Source organism: Pteronotus mesoamericanus, unplaced genomic scaffold (assembly GCF_021234165.1).
Source record: "Pteronotus mesoamericanus isolate MK-2021 breed Mesoamerican mustached bat unplaced genomic scaffold, CSHL_Meso_final scaffold_651, whole genome shotgun sequence".
Taxonomy (NCBI): domain Eukaryota; kingdom Metazoa; phylum Chordata; class Mammalia; order Chiroptera; family Mormoopidae; genus Pteronotus; species Pteronotus mesoamericanus.
Genome location: NW_026555325.1, coordinates 41629945 through 41653035, shown reverse-complemented (window position 1 = coordinate 41653035; position 23091 = coordinate 41629945). Strand labels below are relative to the sequence as shown.

At 35.8% G+C, this 23091-nt stretch overlaps 1 protein-coding gene across 1 annotated transcript in view; it reads left to right on the top strand.

Annotated features, from left to right (window-relative positions):
* The window catches only part of FRZB (frizzled related protein), a 32348-nt gene that overhangs the window by 5697 nt on the left and 3560 nt on the right, over positions 1 to 23091 (top strand). The window contains exons 2-5 of the mRNA XM_054562392.1: positions 2149 to 2196; positions 17487 to 17552; positions 21508 to 21712; positions 22070 to 22133. Coding sequence (XP_054418367.1) covers positions 2149 to 2196; positions 17487 to 17552; positions 21508 to 21712; positions 22070 to 22133 — 383 coding nt within the window. The remainder of the gene's footprint in view (positions 1 to 2148; positions 2197 to 17486; positions 17553 to 21507; positions 21713 to 22069; positions 22134 to 23091) is intronic.

Below are 23091 nucleotides of genomic sequence, written 5' to 3'. Positions count from 1 at the left end.
ACATAACTTTCCATGTTTTCCCATCTCTCCCTTAGCCCCTCAATCTCAGCAGGCTCCAGAGTAAATTCATCATTCCCTTACTCTCACAGGTTGATTCTTTTCTAGTATTTTCTATATTGCTTTGGCCACTACCACCCTCATACTCCAGGCCTGAAAGTCAGCCTTGTTTCTACCCTGTTCCTCATCTCTGACATTCAGTAGTGGTAGTGAATCTACTCGGAATCCAATTCCCTGCCTTCCTTCTCTACCGCTACTTTCTTAGTTTGGACCTCACCATTTGTCACACGGATTCTGGTCATAAGATGATAACTGGCTCACCTCCTGTACTGCCCCTCCATATCCTAACCAGGTGATCTTTATGAAATGCAAATCTGTTGCTTAAAATTCTTGTTGCCTGCCTCTAGACTTCATGATCTCATCCCTTCTCAGCTCTCTAGCTTCATTTTGCTCAGCATACACCTCTAGGTTAGCCATGCTGGAAAACTTGCAGGTCCCTTGCTGAGCATGGACTGCGGTTCCTGATCCCCATACCTTTGCACGTGCTATTCTCTACCTGTAAAACACCCCCTACTTTCCCCAGATTCTTTAAGGACTATTTTTCTGGAAATCACTATGACCCCTACTAGAAATCCCTGGGGCAGAAAACCAACTAATACCTGTCATTTTAGTTGAGGAGCATTTCGTTAGAATTTCTAAGTTTAACTTTCTAAAAGCATTTTTTGAGTTCTTTATAATGAGGAAACTTTGGTTTTTCTCTTTTGCAATTCTAATTATTGACTTTGAAGCACTTTAAAAAATATAGAAACATTTTTCTGTGACTAAGCATGAAAGAAGAAAACCACTTTCCTAGATTCAGCTGGTTCAAAGTGGCTTTCTTTTCCAAGAGTTTATTTTTTTCATTTGTATTTCAGCCTTTTAACACTAAACAGTTATTTAAAATGTGATTTATGTGATTTCTTAATTTACAGAGAGATCATATAAATCGTATGCATATCATCACATGATTATTGGACTTACTCAGGAATGGAAAAACAAATGGCACATGACTTTAATACCTGGGTATATTTATCGTGAATGAAGTCCTTGAATAGAATAAAAGTCATTAAATTCACAGTATATGACTAAGTTGAACCAAATATTTTAGAATCAAGTACTTGTTGCCTGCTTATTTATTTATTTGGTAATTGCTATCTTTCCTTAGATATAGCTTTTTGATTATCAGCTAATGATTATTAAGCCTGGGAAAATAATTCATTAATTGTAATTTTGAGTGCTGTTGTCCTAAAATAGTATTAACTCCTCCTTGTTTAATGTATTTATAATACGAACTATGAAGAAAAAGAAAGAATGTTATTTTCTGCTAGGGTAAAGAGAGACATTAAACTCATTTAACATAAAGTGTTAATACAAATATAAAACTCTTGTTTAAAAGTACTGAGTTGAAGTGTCAATAAGAATATAGAGGTAGGTACAGCATCTCTCAGCATGGTGCTTTGTTGAGGCTCTCAATGTTATTCATTAGAGGCTGCTTTATTAACTAGAATGCAGAACTTTACATTATTACCATTTATCAGTGCCATTTTCTGTAATTATGGGATTAGGAAAAGAGTGAATGGTGATTTCCAATCACACATCTATTTACACTGGTTTGAGTAATCCTTGGATGGTAGGGTTCCTTTTACTCAAGAACTGTTTAATCTATAGTTAGCAAAGAGCATGAGAGTGCTTTCTGAAAGTTTTTTCCTTAGGTGCTAAGACTTTAAATGTATTCCATTGAAGTGTGATACTTCTGTTTATTGAGGAGGTGTGTTTGGTTCTTTTAGGCATCACAAGGTAAGTGTTGGGTGAGTGCCTAATATGTGTAGGATGCTCATAATTCACAAACTTTATTTATTAAGTCCTGAAATTTTATGCACAGTTGATGAGGATTCCCAAAAATACATTATCTTTCAACCCCGTGAAAGAATAGGTATTGCCTTTATTTGACCTATAAATGACAGAGTGACAGCCTCGTGACAAAGAAGAATCCTCTTCCTTGAGACACCTGCTTCTTCCCTAAATCATGCCTATGACTGATACAGATTTTTATGTGAAAATTTTTGGAATAATAATGAATTTGTCATGATTCTTTATTCTATCCCCTTTCAGATTTTCCTATGGATTCTAGTAATGGAAACTGTAGAGGGGCAAGCAGTGGTGAGTAGTACATCACTATCTTTTGGGGTTTCATTTGTAGTCAAATTAACCTTTGATATAACCTAGATGCTCAAGTCTTATTTGGGGACATTTGTGTCCTGTATTTTAAAGTAAGCTTTTAAAATTATTTAGTATTTATATTAATTTTATTAAAATTAGCATCTAATAAAATTGACCCTTTTGATCATTACAAATTCTATATATTTTATGAATTCTGGGAATTTGAATGCATGTGCAGACTTGTGTAACCATCGTTACCATCAGGATACAAACAGTTTCATCACTTCAGTAAAAACTTCCTCAGGCTATGTCTTTATAAATACAAGCTTCTCTCACCATGGTGATCACGGATCTATTCCCCATCCCTATATTGCCCCTCCATATCCCAACCAGGAGGGGTTTTCTTTTTTGAGATTGTCATATAAATGGAATGATATGACATGTACCCTTTTTGAGACTGGCTTTTTTTTCCCACTCAGCATATGCCTTTAAGATTCATCCAAGTTGTTGCCTATATCAATAGTCCATTCATTTTAATTGCTGAATACTTCATTACTTGGATGTGTTAACCATTTGTTTATCCATTCATGACTTTAAGGATGTTTCGGTTGTTTCTAGTTTTTGTCGGTTGTCAATAGAACTATATGATAAGCATTCGTGTCTAGGTTTTTGTATGAACATAAGTTTTCATTTCTTTAGAGTAAATATATAGGGACAGGATTACTGGGTTATATATGGTGAGGGTATGTTTAATTTTATAAAAAACTGCCAAATTGTTGCCAAAATGGCTGTTCAGTTTTGCACTAGCCATGTCTAAGAGTTTTAGTTGCTCCACCTCCTTGTAAGCACTTGGTATTGCCAGTTTTTAAAAATTTTTAGACATTTTAATAGGTGTGTAGTGATAGCTCATCATGGTTTTACTTTGTGTTTCCCTAATGGGTAATAATGTTGAATGTTTTTTCATGGTCTTATTTGCCATTTGTATATATCCTTTTGGTGAAGTGTCTGTTCAAGTCTTTTGCCTATTTTAAATTGGGTTGTTTTCTTTGAGTTTTGAGAATTCTTTATATTTTCTGGATATAAAGAACCGTTTTTTGGCTTTGCTGTTTTTCTGTTTTCAGTTTTATTGATTTTTGCTCTTTAGTATTTCTTTCATTCTTCCTGCTTTCAATTTGTTTTTCAGCTTCTTTTCACCCTTGAGGTAAAAGATTAGATTATAGTTTGAAACTTTTCTTTTCTAATAATTTAATACTATAAGTATCCCTCTGAGATGGCTTTAGTTGCATCCCACAAATTTTGATGCTTTATTTTTATTTTTCTTCAGTTTAAATATTTTTTAGTTTCCCTTGAGACTATGTCTTTGACTCATGCATTATTTCGGGTTGTGCTGTAAAAAACTGGCTGCTGTTTGGAGATTTTTGCTTGCTTATGTTATTAATTTTTATTCTAATTCCATAATGATCAGAACATGCTTTGTATAATTTTGATTCTTTTGAATTTGTTAAGATTTAATCTGTGACCTACAATATGACCTCTGTTGGTGAATGTTTCATGTGCACTTTGGGGAAAAATGTACTCTCCAGTTGTTGTGTGGAATGTCCTTTAAACATCTATTAGATTAATTGATTCATACTCTTGTTTAATTCTTTTATATTCTTGCCCCCTTTCTGTCTACTGTATCTCTTGATCACTGAGAGAATGTTTAAGTCTCCAAATACTGTGAACTTTTTAAATTTTTCATTTCAATTCTGTCATTTTTGTTTCATGTAATCTTAAACTCTATATAATTTTGGTACATACACATTTAATATTTTTATGTCTTATGGGTAAAGTGACCCAGCATGGTGTAATGTCCTTCTTTATCTCTTGTAATTTTCCCTGCCATAAAGATTACTCTCTTTGATATTAGTATAGGCACCCCGATGTTTGCAAGGTATATCTTTTTCTATCCTTTTACTTTTAACCTATATATTGTTATATTTAAAATACATTTTATTGTAGACATCATATAGGCGGGTCATTTTTTTTGTTTTTTTTTAATCCATTTACCAATCTGTGTCTTTTGATTAGTGTGTTTAGACCATTTGCACCTGATGTAGTTATTTGTATGTTTGTATTTAGACCTACCATTTTATTATTTTATGTTTGTTTCCTCTCTTTTTCATTCCTGTTTACTATTGCCTGCTTTCTTTTGGATTATTTGAATCTCTCTCTCATCTGTCATACATACTCCCATGAGATAATAGTATATATATTTTTCAACCATTAATGCTTCTTTCAAACATTGAATATGTTTTCAACAATTCAGAAGGAGAAGAATAGCCTACTGTATGTACACATATGTTTATAATTTCTCTTGTTCTTTCATGATGTTCCTGGCCTTCCTTCTGGTATCATTTCCCCTCTGTCTGAAGAACTTCCTTTAGTACTCCTTTTAGAGAAAGCAGTTGTAGTGACAAAATATTCTTTTTTTCCTTCATCTGAAAATGCCTTTACTTCACCTTCATTTCTGAAAGATATTTTCACTGGATGTAGAATTCTGTGTTGGCAGTTCATTCAGTGTTTAAAAAATGTTATTCCACTTACTTCTGTCTTCAGTGTTGCTCATGGGAAATTGACAGTCATTCAAATCATTGCTCCCCTGTATATAATGCATCGGTTTTTTTATTGCTTTCAGGATTTTTAAAATTTTTGTTTTTAGCATTTTGATTATGATGTATCTGGATATTGATTTCTTTTAGTTTATCCTGTTTAGGAATAACTGAGCTTCTTGAATCTGTAAATTTATACCTTTTGTCAAATTTGCAGAGCTCTCAGCAATTACTTCTTCTCTTCTCTTCTCTTCATCACTTTCTCTTCTACTCCTATGATGACATAAATGTTAGAACTTTTGATATTGTCCCACAGGTCTCAGAGGATCTGTTCATTCCCACCACTCGAATCTTTTTTTCTTTAGGTTAGATAATTTCTATCACTCTGTCTTCAAATTCATTGACTCTTTTCTTGGTTATCTCCATTCTGCTATGAACCCATACAGGGTATTTTTAATTTCAGTTATTGTAATTTTCAAAATTAAAATTTACACTATGTTCTTTATTACATCTTGTATTTATTTGTTAAAACTTTCTCTCTTTCCATTTATTTCAAGGGTGTTCACCAAAATTTTTTGGAGAATATTTATAAAAGTTGCCTTAAAGTTATTGTTGGATAACTTCAACAGTGGTGTCATTTAATTGTTTTTTCCCTATACAAATTGAGATTTTTTTCTGGTTCTTCATATTAAAAGTAATTTTTTATTTTATTCTGGACATTTTGAATATTATATTCTAAGAATTTGGGTCTTATTTAAGAATAAATATTTTTGTTTTAGCAGGAGTCAATTTAGTTGGGTTTAGGCTGACTAGTCTTCTGTGCGTTGTGATTTTGGTATCAGTTCCATTTCCAAAGCCTCTTCAATGCCTTTCAGATCTATCCCATGTGTATACCAGCCAGTGGTCAGTGTGAAATCAAAGCAATGATCTATCCTACAGTTCAGTTTTCAAAGTCTGTAGTGTAGTTGTTTAGTGTCAGATTCATACACAACCAGGCGAGAACTCAACAGTTCATAAACAATTTTATGGGCTTTTGCCCAATCTTCTCTCTCTTTGTGATCTCCTGAGTACTTTTCAGTTCCTTGGGGGCTCCCATTTTTGGTCCTTTGGCCAGAAAGCTGAGGTTCAAGCTCATCCTTCTCTGTGAGGCACTTCCTGTGACTGCTTCTACATCTGAGGCCAAGTGGTAGGAGGACGAGACCATGTGGATTTGCCCCAGTCTCTTGATACCACATGTCCAATCAACAAGGAAAGTTCCCTACATCTTAGGCTTGTGAGGGCCTCCCTTGCTGAAATGTTGCTGCTACCAGGGTCCCAGGATTGCATCAGGAATAGAGTACACGACAATAGAGTGTTAGGAGACCCGTTTCCCACTTCCTGAGTCAGATCTGGAGGGCTTCTCCGGGGCACTCTCTGCGTCATGCCCACTTCCTGCTTATGGACTGTGTTGAAACTTACCTGAGGGGTAGAAATGATGAACCCATCACCAGTTGATGGTACTGGTCTTCTTCGCCAATCTTCCTGCTACTGTTTACTTTTCAGAGTCCTTAAGTGGTTTCATGCCTTCTGTTCAGGTTTATAACTGTATTCAGTGGGAAAGACACAACAGAGTCTACTTACTCCATCTAATCAAAAATAAACTTGTAAATGAAGTATGACTTATGTGCAGAAAAGAGCACAAATCATAAAAGCATGCAGCTCAGTGACTTTTCACAAAGTGAACCCTCTTATATAACTACCATACAGATCAAGATATATACCATTACCAGTGCCCAGAAGCCTCCCTGTGCCTCTTCTGTTGTTACTTCCATGCTTCTGCCCAAAGATAACTACCAGCAGGAAATTCTAACATCATATATTAATTTTGTCACATTTTGAACTTTTATGAATGACATCCTACAGTATACATGTATTTTTGTGTGCATGCATGTGTGTGTGTGGCTTCCTTTGCTTCTTATGCTGTGTGTGGCAGTACTTTTAAATTTTCATCGTCCTATATCATATAAATATGTGACACTTTATTCATTCTAATGTTCCTCAATATTTGGGTTGTTTCTAGTTTTTGTTACTATGACTAATAATGCATTTGTTTCTTTAAGAACATTGTAACTATAATTAGTTATTATATAACATTCTATTTATTTTCATTTAGTAATTTGTACTAAGTTGGGTCTGTATCTTGCCTTGTAGGGCATTTTATATGTGGAAGCAGAAAATAAACTAAGATTTATAAAATTTATAATCATTAAACATTAAAATTAATTTTACTAAGTTTGTAAGTAAGTTTGAAACATCTTTTTCCATTAGGTTGGAACAGTTTCACTGTTGATTTCCACTGACTCTTCTCAGAGGGATAAGTGCTTAAGCCGAGACAACGTCTAACCAAGGCTCCCCAACTAACGTTATCCTTTAAAATTTCATTAATGTTGAGCAATAGCCCTATTTTAAGGATCATTCTGACTATTATGTTTGGCCAAAATAAACCAAAAAGCTCATTTGTATAATAGTAAATTTGTTAAATCAAAATTTCTGGCCAAGGATGTGTATGTGCTATCAATTTGTCCACAACTATGGTTAGAATAACCTAGCACTTCAGCAGGTGAAACAGGGAAGACATCAACAACACTATAAATAATACACAAAAATGGTTCAATGTATAAGACTACTTAGAGTGAATGTAGTGTTCTTAGGTTCAGTGTTTACTATTCTTTTATAAGTGAAAATATATTCACATGTTCTGAAAAGAAAATATAACTTGTTCACAGTCAAAATTCTATAGTTTGGAGTAATGTAACAGCTGAGGTTGATTATGATAAAACAGGAAATGAGGAAGACATAAAAACATTTTAACTCACATAACCCCCCTTTCAAAAGTGTCAAGCTGTTTCTGTCTGGAATTTGGAAAAGAAATTCTTTCACTCCAGTTAATTTATCCTGTGCCTCAAAGCTTAACAATTTACTTTTTTTGGAAATAATAATTCTGTCTGAGCAGCTTCCAATTTGTGAGTGAGTGTTACTGTTGTAAACCCACTATCTTAATAAGGAATACATCTTCTCAAGTTTCCATGACTTGGAATATGGAGAAAAACAATTTTAGTTCTATTCCACTGAGTCACTTTGTCTTTCAAATCAGCACAGAAAATTAAAGCAGGTAATCAAGTAATACAATGAAAAGATAGAATTTTATTAAAATAATCCTGAATACGAATCCCCATGGTTTTCTACTTTGTGATGGCAACCGATTTATGAGCTTTTATATTTGAAAAACTCGAGTTTTTCCAAAGAGGAGATATAGTTGGTAAATTTTGACACTCATTAATTATATGATCATGACCAAATTACATAACTATACTGACCTCTAGATTCCCTTGTGATACCTGGAGTGGGCAAGAGTAGGTTTACAGTTGTGAGTACACAACACAATTTATTCTTCTTTATTATTTATTAATCATTGTATTTCCCACACAAACATCTATAAACCTACTCGTGCCCACCCCTGTATTTTCAAGTTAGGGAAACATTAGCAGTGTCCCCTAGTGTAAGCTGGGTGCTCTCCCAGGGATTTTGCTCACCTCTTCTTGGCCCTATTTCAAACGTACTTCAGAGGAACCCCTCTGGGCATCGGGGCGGCAGCTGAAGGTGCCGGGTGGCCTGCGCCTGCCCGGTCTGCCCTGCCACCCCCTCTGGTGCGGTGGCCTATGACTACCTAGCTTGGGTAGAAAGGCTCATTCTCTATTTCCTTCTCCAAACTTTCTTTTTGCCTTTTTGGTTTTCTATTAATTTTGGGAAGGAATCCAGGTTTGGTTTTTTTTTTCCTCTTTGGTGTAAATGTTTACTGACTATAGAAGCTGAAGTAACTTGGGAAAACATCTACCCTTTATGGGGGACAAAATTAAAATAGATAAAGAGTATTTTTGTAAGTTTACAAGTGGCATATATGTAACTATATATAAGTCGATACATGTATTTTTACTTTTGCAGTATTTGACAGTGTTGACCAATTCCCATTCCTAAGCATCCTCCTCCCTGAGCTTTGACCCGCATTGTCCTGCTGCGCCTCCTGTGCCCCAGTCGTGGGCGCTCCCCAGGTGTCTGTGCTTGGCTCCTGCTCCTCTCTCCTTACAACGATTTCTTCCCGTTGGAGTTCCTCCATGTCCGAGGCTAAGTCATCGCCCTGTGACTCCCGCTCCAATCGCGGTCCCAGGGGGAGGGCCGCACTCCTCCTCCGTAAGCACTTCCGCCTGGGTAGCCTCTCTGTGCTCCAAATAACATGTATTTAATAAATAAAGTTATCTTTTCGTTAAACATTTCCCCCTTGCAACCTTCTTTTTTTAGTGTGTGGCCCCGTGGCTTCCCCAGGTCCCCAGCGCTGAGACTTCACCCACCTTGCCGCCCATCGAAAAGTCCGCGACCCCCTCCTCGTTGTAGTCCTGCTCTGCGGAGGCCGCGGGCCGAGGAGGGAGCCGCGGAGGGTGCTTGCCTTCCCTTCCACCTCTTTTCTGCGTGCTTGGGGTCGAGTAGAAACCTTCTACTCTAACACACTGTGAAAGCTGCTTTGCTTTTTTTGGTCAATTGACATCTTTAGAGTATATCACAAAACGTCACACTTCAGATTTCACAATAGAAGATGGGCGAGTTGCATTTACTTTTTATATCTTGATATCCTGAGTGACTCCCGGATCCAGACACTTTGTGAAAGGCAGTTTACTTAAAATTTTCCAAAGACATAACTCCTAAAGGAGTACACTAAATTTCCTTTTTCTTATTAATAGTCCTCTCAATCTTAAGCAATTCCCTTCTACAAAGTATAAATAACCATGAATTGAGACCTTAATTATAATATTTGAGCCTTGTTATATTACTCAGTTTCACCAATGAACTTCATTGTATTTCCACATACTGCTCTAATCCAAAGTAAAATCTAATATGATATTCTTTGCTCTGGGTCTATGTTTAGGGAATGAATATTATTTTAAACACATAAGGAACAGCTGCTAAGTTATGACACACTTTATGGAAAAAAATGAAAGAAATATCTTACATGAATTTTACATTAATAGTACTTTATCGAGGCATAATTTACTTATGGTAAAAGGCACAAGTGTATGCTGCATTGAATTTTGACAAATGAATCCACCCATATAACTATCATCCAGATCAAGATAAAGAATATTTTCATCACCCTTAAGAGTTCCCTTGTGCACAATACCCCCCATTTTATGAGGCAAGCACAGTTCTGATCTTCATTACTGTAGATCAGCAATTTTCAACCAGTGCACTGTGGCCACTGATGTGCCACAGGAACTGTTAAAACAGACAATACCTGACTATTTAGTCACGGGCACTGACCTCTTTTCACTTAGACTGTCAAATTAAAATAAAAAATGACAACAGCCAATACAGTCATAACCACCTGGTGTGCATGAATCGAAACTATACCTATTTTTTGTCAGACTGGCAAAAATGTATTTTTTGGTGTGCTGCATAATTTTAGAGATTAGTTTATATGTGCTGTGAGAGGAAAATGGTTGAAAATTGCTACTATAGATCAGTGTCTGTTTTCAGACACATGTAAATGGAATTATACAGTACTTATTCTGGCTGTTTTTGCTTAATGTTTTTGAGGTTTATTTGTTTAGTTCTGTATGTATATCACTTTTTAAAAAAATTGTGTAATAGTACACCCTTCTGTGAGCATAATACCAATATAATTTCTAAATTCTATCCTTTATTATATAGTTCTCCCCAAAACTAAATGTAATAAATAGAAATTAAAAGTTTCTATCTCTAGGAAAAAATTCAAATTTTCTTTTCAAGCTTATAGATGATTTTTTTTTTGTTCAAAAATGGTCTCTTTCGCTTTATAAATTGCTTTGAATTTGCATAAATTATCTTCAGATCTTTTTGGTTTGTTTCTATAGTACTACTAATAATAGCTAACATTCAGTTCAGTGAGTGATTACTCAGTACTATTCTCCAGCACTATAATGTCATTAGAGTAGTCACACACATGGTCATTTGGGCTTGCTAAACTTGGTCCTCCAAATTTAGGATATGTACATGATAGCTCAAATGGACTCTCTACATCAGGACAGAAATTAGCATGGCCTGCCTGAATCAAAATGGCAGAATCAGGCACTATGGAGAAAATCTGATTGTTTTTCTGACTTTTTGTAGGTACTATAGTTCTGTAGCTGGCAAGGAGCCTGGAAAAATACTACTTCTCTTACTCATTAGATAATATGTTTAAATGTTGGATTACGAATCCCAGTGAATCTTGAGCATATTGAAATCTGACATTTATGGGGCACGATATACCAGGCACTGTGATAAGTATTTTATGTATATTATCTCATTTAATTCTCCCAGTGACTTTACATGATGCTACTTTTTAGATATTAAAGGTCACATAAATAGTAAGGGGTGGATCCTAGACTCAAACCCAGCTGTGTCTACAATAAAAGTCTATCTTTTTAACCATGGTGTTTTCTGGACTTTTCTGCAGTAGTATAGGTCTACTTAAGTAGACACAGCTTTAAGTAGTAATACAAGTCCTATCCAGAGCAAGTCGAACTGTTAATATAATGAGAACAGCTTGTGTGACATTGATGTAACCTGGCAGCCAAGGAGAGTGGACTGGAATGCGCATGCGTGAACAATGATGACTTCACTATACTAGTCAGTGGGGGCGGTAGATGCTGTTGAGTGAGCATGTGTACTGTGTGGCCATCACATTCAAAATGACTGAGTAGAGCAACAAATCTGCATCAAATTTTGCGTTAAGCTTGAACATTCTTCCATGGAAGCTATTCAGATATTTCAGAAGACCACAGCTATGGGCAACTGGTGACTGGTAGCTTTATCATGACCATGTGCCCACTCATGTATCATGGCTCTGCAGAGTATTTTTGACAAAACTTCAAATCTGCCAGGTGAATCAGCCCTCTTACAGCCCAGATATGGTGCCCTGTGACTTCTGGTTTTTCCCAAAACTAAAGTCATCTTTGAAAAGGAAGAGATTTCAAACTGTTGATGAAATTCAGGAAAATGTGATGAGGCAGCTGATGGCGATTGAGAGAACTGTGTGAGGTCCCAAGGTACCTACTTTAAAGGGGTCCGAGGTGTCATTGTCCTATGTACAATGTTTCTTGTATCTTGTATCTTCTTCAATAAGTGTCTCTATTTTTCATATTACATGGCTGGATACCTTCTGGATAGACCTTGTATATCTACTTTGTTGTATAGATCTGCTTGGTTTCTATTTCTACAGGAGACACGTTCATTAAAATTTCTTTCATCATTGAGATCAGAACACTAGGATTCTATGTTTTATATCAGGCCTTAGGAATGAGATCTCCTGTATTTTAATAAAGTGTTCATTTCATGTCTTGCAATTTTGGTAAGAGGGAAGGTGGTCTTGTGGTAAAATCTAGGCATATTTTACAATCTCTTTATTTCTAGAAGAGTAGTGAAACTGAACTTCTGGAAGGCCAAATGATATATTTCCCACATTCCATTAAGGGCTATCTGAACAACATAATGGCACTCATTTATGATGCCATTTTGTTCATGTTGATTATAAAGTAGATCATCCATCTATGTGTTGACGTCACTTCATGAACCTGCTTGTCTGTTCTACTCCAGCCATCTCTTTCCATGGGCACTTTCTGGACTTTGCCATCTAGCAGCAGCACCAGCACTCGAATGTTCGTTTCAGGTATCCTACTCTTTGCCTACCATTTCTTTTCATTCCAGCGGAGTTGCTCAAAATCGTGGAGACTGCCTATTTATCTGTTTAGCACTAATTTCCTTGTCTGCCCGATATTTCGTGGTGTACTGTAATAATCATTCTCTTGAAAATACCCTCAATTCCCTTGCTTTTCTTTTGTTCTGCCATATTCACCTGGCAAAGTCCCAACCCTACTTGCCAGAGAAAATAACTCAATTGGGGTGACGGGTTTCACTTTAAGTTGAAGATAAAATTAAAACACACACTATTAAAGGTGCCTATCAGTCCTACCTTTATTCTATGAAAAGGTTGCCTTTCTGCTTAATAAAATAACCTTTCTTTCTTCTTTCTTACCTTTCTTCTTTCCCTACACTTCCATACCATGTCTTTCTTGGCCCCTCATTTCCTGCAGCTGATAACGTCACTTCATCATTCAGTGAGGAAGCAAAAGCCATCAGAGGTTTTCTCATCATACCAGGAGCAGATGTATGCACTTGTCAATGTCTATACCCCTCTCTCCTTTCTCTCCTTGTAGGCTGGGTAAAGTGTCCTTCTGACTTTCAGAGTTCTTGTCTCCCCTTTTTTCAGAGTCCTCTCCTCTGCTTGATGATTGGATTTTATGGACCCCTTTCTCTCTTAACTCATTTGAACTTGGAGGGTCTTTTAACACAGAGGACTGCTTTCCTTTTCTCTTGGAACACCCTCTTCTTTCAGCTTTTTCAGTTTCTGTCATTGGATGCTCCTTCTCAGTCTCCTTAATGAACTTCTTTGCTGTCTTACACATTAAGATGTTGTTCTTCCCTACAAAATTACAATTCATCTTTCAGGTTTTAAGCTTAAAGTTTTTTTTTCTCAGAAGACTTTGAAAACCAGCCTAGTTTAGATCATCAAGTTACATATTCTCTTTGCATGTTGTACTTTTCTTTCATAGCATTCATCACATATGAAAATAAATGATTTTAGGTGTAATTATTTGTTTAATGTCTGTATCTCATCTTGCATTGTGTGCCCATCAGGTGTCCTTCATGCCTAGTACAGAGCTTGGCATATAGCAGATGCTCTACTATATTTGTAGAATGAATTAACATGTAAGTGACTGAAAGGGCTCAACCAATGTTAGTTCTTTTTTCCTTTCTCATATTTAGAGGAACATGGACATCCCCAGGTTGTAGCATCAGAAGAGACTATCTCCATAGGACATGGTGTGAAGGACATTGATGTATGTTTAAAATTACTTAAGGGCATGCTTACAAGCAGTTAAAAATATAGATCTGGATCTCAGTAAAGAAGTCATAGTTAAGGATATAGAGTTTTGAATCATAACAAATTTATTTTTACATCTGTTTTTAAAATTTGTGGTCTGCTCCAATGTGTCTCAAAATGGAGACAAAGAGGAAAAAGTGGCTTCTAGGGTCAAATGCCAGGATATAAAACATACAGTGAGTATATTTGGTACAAATTAAAATTATTTAAATTCTGATCAGAGTGGAGTCAGTCTTAAGAGAATTACAGTGGGAATTGTAACATAAATAGAACTGTATTTTCTTCTTTCCCCCCTACTTTTTGACAATAAATCCTGAGCACAGGTCTAAGGTCTTTTCCTTTAAATACTCATTTCATAGATAGTGGTATTCTGAAGTCAGGGTACACAAAAGGGTATAACAGTTTTGAAATCTCAAAAAGTTAATTATAGTCTTACAGCTCTGGATGACACCCAAGAGAAGTCAGATTCAAACAAAGGTCAGGGTTAGTTTGGAAGTCATATCACACTTCAGCTTGAATGCAAACAAGGTTGCATTAAATAGTGAAGGTCCAGTGAGAATCAAGTTTTATTATTGTTTTGGGTACTTATAATTCTTTAGAGCTTGTAAAACCATATGACCCTTTAAAATAATATTATCTTTATGTGTTTCCAATAAATGAGCCGATTTTTATGAGCAGAAAACTAAATAAAGGATGTGATCACTTTCCTCTCAGGCACCTCCCCTGCAGTGCAGACCAAGGTCTTTGGAGCTCTGGGCATGTTAATTTTGCAAACTCATATTTGTACTAGGGCGATAAGCCCATGCTTCTAGTAGGGTGATAAACAGTCTTCAGTTTCATTAGCAGAGAAGCAGGGGATCATTTAATTTCAGGGGAGTGTCCAAAAGGATGTGAGGGAAAGCTGCTCAAGACAGTTTCCTCGTCGTGGCCCATGGGTGCGTGTGGGATGCAGGAGGGCACACTGTTCCACAATCCGAGTGTTCTGTTTAATCCTAGACTCTGAGGTGAATGAGTTGCTAATATTAAAACCTTCCCCACCTTTGAAGAACTCTTGGCCACTTCTTATTTTGTTGCTGCCAGCTTCTTTATCATATTTTTTCCCTTAGAGAAGAGCACAAAGGCAATTTCTTTATAAGCCTTTCTTCTCAACAGTGAAATGCAAGCAAGTCAGTAGATTTTATTTTGTCTCTATAAAATTTGTAAGTCTTTTCTATTGGGAAGCTGGAGAGGAAGACTCATCAAATTTGTTAGTGAATTAAAGTAGAAATGATGATAATACTAGTGGCCCAATAAAAAGTCTGAGAAATCAACTGCTGGTAGGAAACAAAAAAGCTGCTACAATCAGATTTAGGGTTTCAGGTACAAAAAAATGTAATAACAAATAATATGTACAGTGCATCTCTCTATGATTATTTGCAATTTTCCAGTTCTTGGGCTTTCGGGGAATGTGTGGGGGGGTGTGTGTGTGTATAAACATTAAAAGGATAATCCTCTGGACCCGTTGATCTGAGACACACTTTTCATGGATGTTTGGGTTAGTTAGCATAAGTAAGTGAAAGGAAGTTCCGTATTTGAACCTTACAGATATAAAATTCCACTCCTCCTTATTACCCTGTTATTTCATTGAGCTACTGGTTACTTCAACAAGACAGATCATTGCTTATAGCAATAGCGACAGGTAAGAACATGGAAAGAGCCACATCTACGTTATGGCATTGCCGCTGCCGCGGCCAGCAGAAATAAGTGCATTGAGGATGAATAAAATTTTGTCCCAAGAATATTAATTGCTTAGCTCATTAGCTATTAGGAATTGGTCTCGATATGTATATGTAGTTGTGTATATATAGTTATGTAAATACTTACTTGAAATTTTCCTAAATCACTTTATGATAAAATTTCTGAAAAATCTCTACTGGGGAGGTTTTATGGAATCCATTTGTTCATGCTCTGTACAAAGTTATGTGATAATGACATCATATTAGACTCAATCCAGTGATGATATATTTTTGCCAAGAATTTTTATTAGAGAACATGCAAATTTCTGAGGAATTACAAATATATTGTAATATATCTACATGCATTTTTTAAATAAATAGATATCTGTTTTTAAATGACAGAAAAACACAAGCCCTTATCCATAGATGTGTGAGGATTTGTAAAGCTTCAGAAATAGTCTTACCTCAAGACTATCTCCTTTAAAAAAATGTGTAACATTTCTGTACAAAATAAAACTATACAGTAGAACTGATAATTTCCCATTTTCTTTTAAATAGGAATACAAATGTTCTGCTAATATAGAAGTTATTATTGGAGGAATCTTCTTTAAAATAGCAACAAGCTCAGATATTACCCATTATTTATTGGCTTGAAATATTTATTCTGCAGAAATTGTGTGTGAAAAATTATCTGCAGAACAGGGGAAATGCTATGTGTAGCAATAAGAAGATTCTTGCCTCCGTTGTGGGTGAGAACAGAGGTTGTTGCTGCCACTGGGTTGTTGTCCCCAGTGGAGTTGCGGATTTCTAGAGCTTAACAACTGATAGTAAGGGTGCTCTTCTCTTTGGTGCCACCACTTTAAAGCATGTTGTCTATAACTTTGACTGTAATTAAAATTTATTTTGATTCAAAAACATAGTATCATGTGGTCAACAAAAGTGTCTGCCTTTTATTGGTTTCCATGCTAATATGAAACACAGTTTAAACAAAATATTTTTGTTGGCTTGCTTTCTCTGATTCATGTGTGCTTTCTTCCTTTTTCTGTGTCAAAGTAGAAGAAACATATACCATTTCATTTTAAATAAAGTTTTCTCAGTGACACTATTTTAAAGAAATCTTTACACAAACTAAATGTTTTCTAAGATAATTGTATACTATTTCCTATTCTTACATTGACTTTAATGATGAACAGCCCACCATAGCTATGATGCATATATGACATACATAATTTTTTGGTTAAGTATTCTGTTAACAATATAGTAATCTACTTTCCAAGCTGTTAAGTGGTTTCTCCTATATATAAAACATTTTGAAATAATTAGAACTTCTATGTTCTGGTTACTACTCATCAGATATTTAAAAATCATGAAGTTTCTCATTTCAAAATATGCACATAGCAACTTCATTCACGAAACATAAAAATACCATTGAGTTAAATAGCAGTTACTCAGTCTATGAATGGGCTCATGGCCTCTCTTCTCAAAAACTTCAGTAAATTCACTAGGTTGTACTAGGACCTGCTTATCTCATTGAATTGCTTTTAGATCCAGGAACTAATATTTGGAGGAAAGCTGTGTCATCTGTAAAGTGTATATGAATGCAGGTGGTATTCTAAGGAGTAAACCAGTTATCTGAACATAAGAATGAAGTTGCCTCTCAGTAGGCATTGATTTTACTTCCAGGAGCACTAAGTATCCTCTTTCAGGATTCAGTGGTCAGGTTCACCTCATGCATGGCAGTGAAAAGTTATTTTCTCAGGATTTGGGTGGCTTATTAGATAGTAGGAACTTAACGAGCCTAGTGATATTGAAAAAAGTCTATGTAGATAGAATAAATATGAATGTAATTCTAGAGAAACAGATCCACCACATAGAGTCAGTAAGAACCTTCTTGACACCAAATTGGATTTAATCAACAAAACAAATGTGAATAAATAAATGAAAGCTAATGTTTAAATTTTGCTTACATATAAAATGTTGTATTTTTTTCAGAACGCTGCAAATGTAAGCCTATTAGAGCTACACAGAAGACCTATTTCAGAAACAATTACAACTATGGTAAGGACAGCTTCATGGTTGACCTATAAATTGCTGTGTTAAGAATGGGATGTGTGTGTGTGTGTGTGTGTGTGTGTGTGTGTGTGTGTGTGTGTAATAGAGCAGTTCAAGAAGAAGACTTAAAAACAAATAAACAAGGACAACTTTCAAGAGCATACCTGCCCCAAATAATTAAAATGTCTGATGTGGGCAAAATTCTTAAGAAAGCATTGATTTTGAAGCATATCAGACAGCAATGCTGGCATCATAGAACCATGTGATTAAGGGCACAAAGATACATTTAAACTAGAAGGGAGGGACCCCCCACTCCCTAGAGCCTGAGGAGGGTCTGAGCATGAGCGGTGCTTCAAGTTCAGCTTCACTGTGGCAAACAGTGAAACATTTTGATGCATAAGGGGCGGTTAATAAGGTTAAATTTGGTTTCTTCAATCTCTCAGTCTTATGGAAAAGATTGACAGGGTTGGAAGGGAACACTTAAACACGTTGTTAATATTCAATTAAGGAAATGTTTTGTTATCTAGCTTAACCTAGAAATGTGACATGCTGATAAAATATTAATTAAAGAGCTATCAATTCAAATGTTGCCAACACACTTAACTGAGGGAGCAAAAGCCTGCTGTGTTGGTGCCAGGTGCTGTGCTGGGAGGTTTCCATACAAAACATAATTTCTCAGCTGCCCCATGAGGTGAATTATTCTTATTTTATTAGTGATTATGAAACCTAGGTTACCCTTTCTTTGATTATTCACAATGTACTTTTGGGTACTGATGTGCTTCAGAGTCACAAATTTCGATCACCAGTATTTTAGAAGAGTCAGTTAATAGAGTTTTCCAGTTGATAAAATAAGGGACAAATCAATATTTGCTGTATTCTATCTGCATTTTAGCATTTTATTGTCACCTTTTTCCTAGCACCTATGAGATTAATAAAGTCATGTTGCTATCTCTGGAGGATACTCTTGATGCTGAGTCAATGAAAAAACATGGCAATTAAATAGATTTTTGAAGGGAACTTTATTATTAAAATAAAGCTTTGCTATTGAATTTATGGTGCCCTATTTTAGAGGCTATAGGACATATATAGCAGATTTATTTCTACTTTCATACTTATGGGAATCAGAAGGATATAAATGAGTAAAACTCAGTAATAGTAATCTTTAATGTCTTTGAACATACTGTGTTCAAAGGTATTAAAAGGTATAAAGTAGAAAATTCTCAAAGTTGGTACATGTCTTTAAAACAAATGCGAATAGTTTCCCAAGTGTTTCTTCAATGGATTCAATTTTTTTACTTTTTGCTTACTACTCACCGTAAGAGGAATCTAGTTTCTCTTAGCTGATGGTGGATATACTTCCAAGGTTGAAAGGTCAGGTATGAAAAGTCACATGAAGAGGGAGTTCTTAATTTTTAGGAGATTGAAAAATGATATTTGAACTTTTAAGTGCAATTATATAAAAAACAAAGTCATAATAAAAATGTTGTATCAGGGAAATTCCATTGAATTTGTATTTATTTTACTTAATCAATTTTTACTTTTTCCAGCTTTCTTAGTGCTTCAGTGGCTGGCGCTGTTACTTTTGTTAAAAGTCAAAATACTTGCGGTTACAAGTCATAGAAAGAATGGCTTCAACAAGATAGATGAATAAATATTATAAGATACAGATGACAATTAATGAAAGAAGATAATTTCTTTCTCAGCCAAACAATAGTAACCAGGTTGCTTACAGTTTAAGGATTTTTACTTGTCTGGAGCTTACTTAGAACTTCTTTGGGGAAGACAGGCACTCCAATGATGAAGTAGAAGAAAAAAACTCTGAAAAAAAATTTTAAATTCCAAAATATGTTGATTTTTATTTTTCTTAAATATCTACATGTCTACTGTGAAAACAAAGTGGGGGTGAAAGCAATTGATAATTCAGACAAAACCTCTACTTCATTCAGAATTAATTCAAGCAAAATCTCTTGAGCTTTAACAAAATTACTTGAATAATAAAGTAAGTCTTGTGGAGAGATATTTATTTTGGAGTGGGTACATGTGCTAAAAATTTCTAATGAAAATAGTAGCCATACTGGGTAAATAAATCATTAGTTTGAGAACATTTGCACAGTTCACTAATCTCTAATAGTTGATGGATGCTATGAAGCACATTCACATAAACCAGGACACAAAAAAATGTCTGCTAGCTGGGGCTGTGAATTTATCATCTGATTCTCCCAAATAACATTTCAAAAGGGAAATCTTATCTTTTGTTAAAATACAGAATAGAGAGAACACGGATAGAAAGGGGTTCCTTTGCTCACAAATCACACCAAGCAGGGACAGCTGGGCAGTTGAGTTTTGCTCGCTCTAAGTTCTCATACTTGAGACACCAAATTTTCTGAAAATTAAAATACCAGTGAAGCAAAAATGAGGCTTTAATTTTAAAGTTTTTAGATTTAGTAACTTAATTTCTAGTGTATGTTGTACTGGTGGGATGTTATTAAACAAGTTTCTGTATGGAATTGGGGCATTGATGGGGCTTAGTAGCTGGCTTTGTATTTTCCTGGATTACTTTTTTCCATTCTTTTAGAGCCCCAAATGCTTAAAATATGTGGGAAGGGGCTCAGATGAAAGTGGTTTGCTGCTACGTGCTTAAGAGGCTTTCAAAAAGTGGATTCATTTGGATATGTCATGTTTTTCTCTGTATAACATCCATGGCTACTTAACTGGAGCAATAAGGATGCCTGGGAAAAAGCCATTGGTTTCTTACAAATTGACATTTGTTACTTCATAAGCTTTTTCAAACTCCCCCTTAAAAAAAAAAAGCTTGTATACCAGAAGTAGGAATCTAAAGAATTGAGCCCCTCCAAAGTAGAGAAACAGGAAAGAAGCAGAGTTGTACTTGCTAACTTATGAGTCAAAACTTCAACTTTGTAACTGAATCGATTATTTTTAGGGCCGTTTGTCTTTAAATCTGAAAGTGAAGCCACCACTTGTGAGACCTCCTGGGTGTGCGTATATCCATTGGGAGAGGCAGAGTCGCGCCATCGACATGTTAGACTGTATTCCGTAGCACGTGAGGGAAAGGAACGCTGGTGACTGGCTTGAAAGCAGATGGAGGAAACAAGGTCTCACAGTAACCATTTTTACTCAAAAAGAAATGTAGAATACCTACAGGAGAGTGAAAACAAAATCTGTACTGAAACCAAGGAGAAAAAGAGCAGGTATCTATAAACAGTAAGCTAAAAGGAGGAAGGTGAAAAGATTGCAGAACCAGTTTGGAGACACAGTAGAACAAGGTAACTTTATAACACTAAAGAGACTGCCAACTCTTTAGAAAATCTATTAGTAGTCCTGATTAAAAAAATATTGATAAGAAAACAAAGTACCAGAGCTTTACATATAATGAAATTAACAAAATTTAAATTCCTGTTGGCAGCAGTTGAGACTGCAGACATACATATACACATCCCAAAATGAAATTTGAAGGGTCGCAGGTTTGATTCCCAGTCTAGGGCACATGCCTGGGTTGTGGGCCAAGTCAGTAGTGGGTGTGTGAGAGGCAGCAGCACACTGATGTTTCTCTCCCTCTCTCCCTTCCTTCCCCTATCTAAAAATAAATAAATAAAATCTTTTAAAAAAACAACAGAATGAAATTTTGGAGGAAAATGACACCCAACCTTTGATTATCTAAATGAATTTCTCTCAATGGAATACATACATACGTATGTGCACATGAAAATACACATATGTGCACCCAAAATAGAAGGGAATTGGGGCTGAATGTTAAGGGGACAGGTGTGTTATATAGTGGGTCACTCATTGCCATCTAAGACGAAAATATCTGGCTGACTTTCCCTCTCCTTCGAGCATCAAGCAGAGAAGAATTGACTGGCAACAAGCTCACTTTTCTTTTTTGAATGTGGCACCTATTTTGTATCACATTACTATATCAGCTTTATTGTCTTTTATCCAGTCATTCGGGCTAAAATTAAAGAGATAAAGACCAAATGCCATGATGTGACTGCTGTAGTTGAGGTGAAGGAGATTCTAAAGTCCTCTCTGGTAAACATTCCAAGAGACACCGTTAACCTGTATACCAGCTCTGGCTGCCTGTGTCCTCCACTTAATGTTAACGAGGAGTATATCATCATGGGCTATGAAGACGAGGAACGCTCCAGGTAATTCACTCCTTAAGGATTTGGAATAATTTCTATACCTGTCCTGTTCTTAACTGCACTTCTTTAGAGATCTTACTCTGGGGTTCTTGGAGGTTGTCTACCTTCTGGGGGACCCTCGATTGCATGTATTGGATAGAAAGTATACATGTACAATTTGTGGGTGTGTATTTTTCTGAGGGGAGGAGTCACAACTTCATTTGTTCTTAAAGGGGTCTATGACTCCCAAATAGTTAAGAGTTACTGTTCTAAAAGTTGGTCATTCTATTCTAGAATAAACAGGTAAGTGGTCTTTGCAATGATTCCTTGTATTTTTCAGTAATGTTTTAATTTTTCAAAAATGCTTCTTAAAAATTGCAGATTACTGTTGGTAGAAGGTTCTATTGCTGAAAAATGGAAGGATCGACTTGGTAAAAAAGTTAAGGTAAGCCTTTATTTTATGTTTAATGTGAAATACAGAAAATAAAAGTAGAAAACCAGTTATTTGTCATTTAAATATAATAGCTGCTCTCAACTACATGAGAAGTATTAAAACCTGAGATACACACACAAGTGCGCATGTATATGTATTATATATATGTGTATGCATATTTAAAATTCCAAGTACTGAGCTTGTTTTTAGTATCAATTTCACCTAGGAAGTTCTCTGTATGTGTATTAGAGATCTAGCTAAAGTCACCTAACTTCCCACAATGAGAATTCTAGCTGTAGTTAGCGCGGTCCTTATAGGTTGACTGCGCATTATTGGGAGAGCTTCCAGCTGACTGCTCTGCCATTTTTAAGGGCATTGCTTCCACACTCATACTCACCTGGAGGTCACAAGATGGCTGCCCCACCTCCGGCGTCACACCTACACTTTAGGGAGAAAAAAAAAGAGAGAGAGATAAAAAAGGTGTTTCCAAGTGCCCCATCTAACAACTTTTACATATGACTTGGTCTTACGTCCATCCCTAACTGCAAGAGAGGCTGGGAAATGTAGTTTTCTTTTTTTCTTTTTTTAAACTGAGCATATTGTTTCCTTGAACAAATTGCAGTTCTGTGAGTCACAGAAAAAAAAGAAAAAAGAACGGGTAGAAAACTACCAATATTGTCCCAATGCATAGACATTAAATCCTATGTACGAGGTGCAGGCACAGCCATCTGTCTATGAGCACCTTAGGGCATTAACGTAGCTTTATTTTTAAGCCAGTGACTCTTAAATTTTGGAAGTGATGCATTTTGAAAAAATTCACTGTAAATTACCTTTTTGAGAGAAGATTCTATTTCTTCTTACTATGCTAAACAAATCAGTTTCAAAGAAAGGAATTGGGGAGAGTATGCAGAGAGGGGCAAAGGCTCGAAAAGGGTGTGTGTGTAATGGGTGGGGGGTGGGGAAGAGGAGA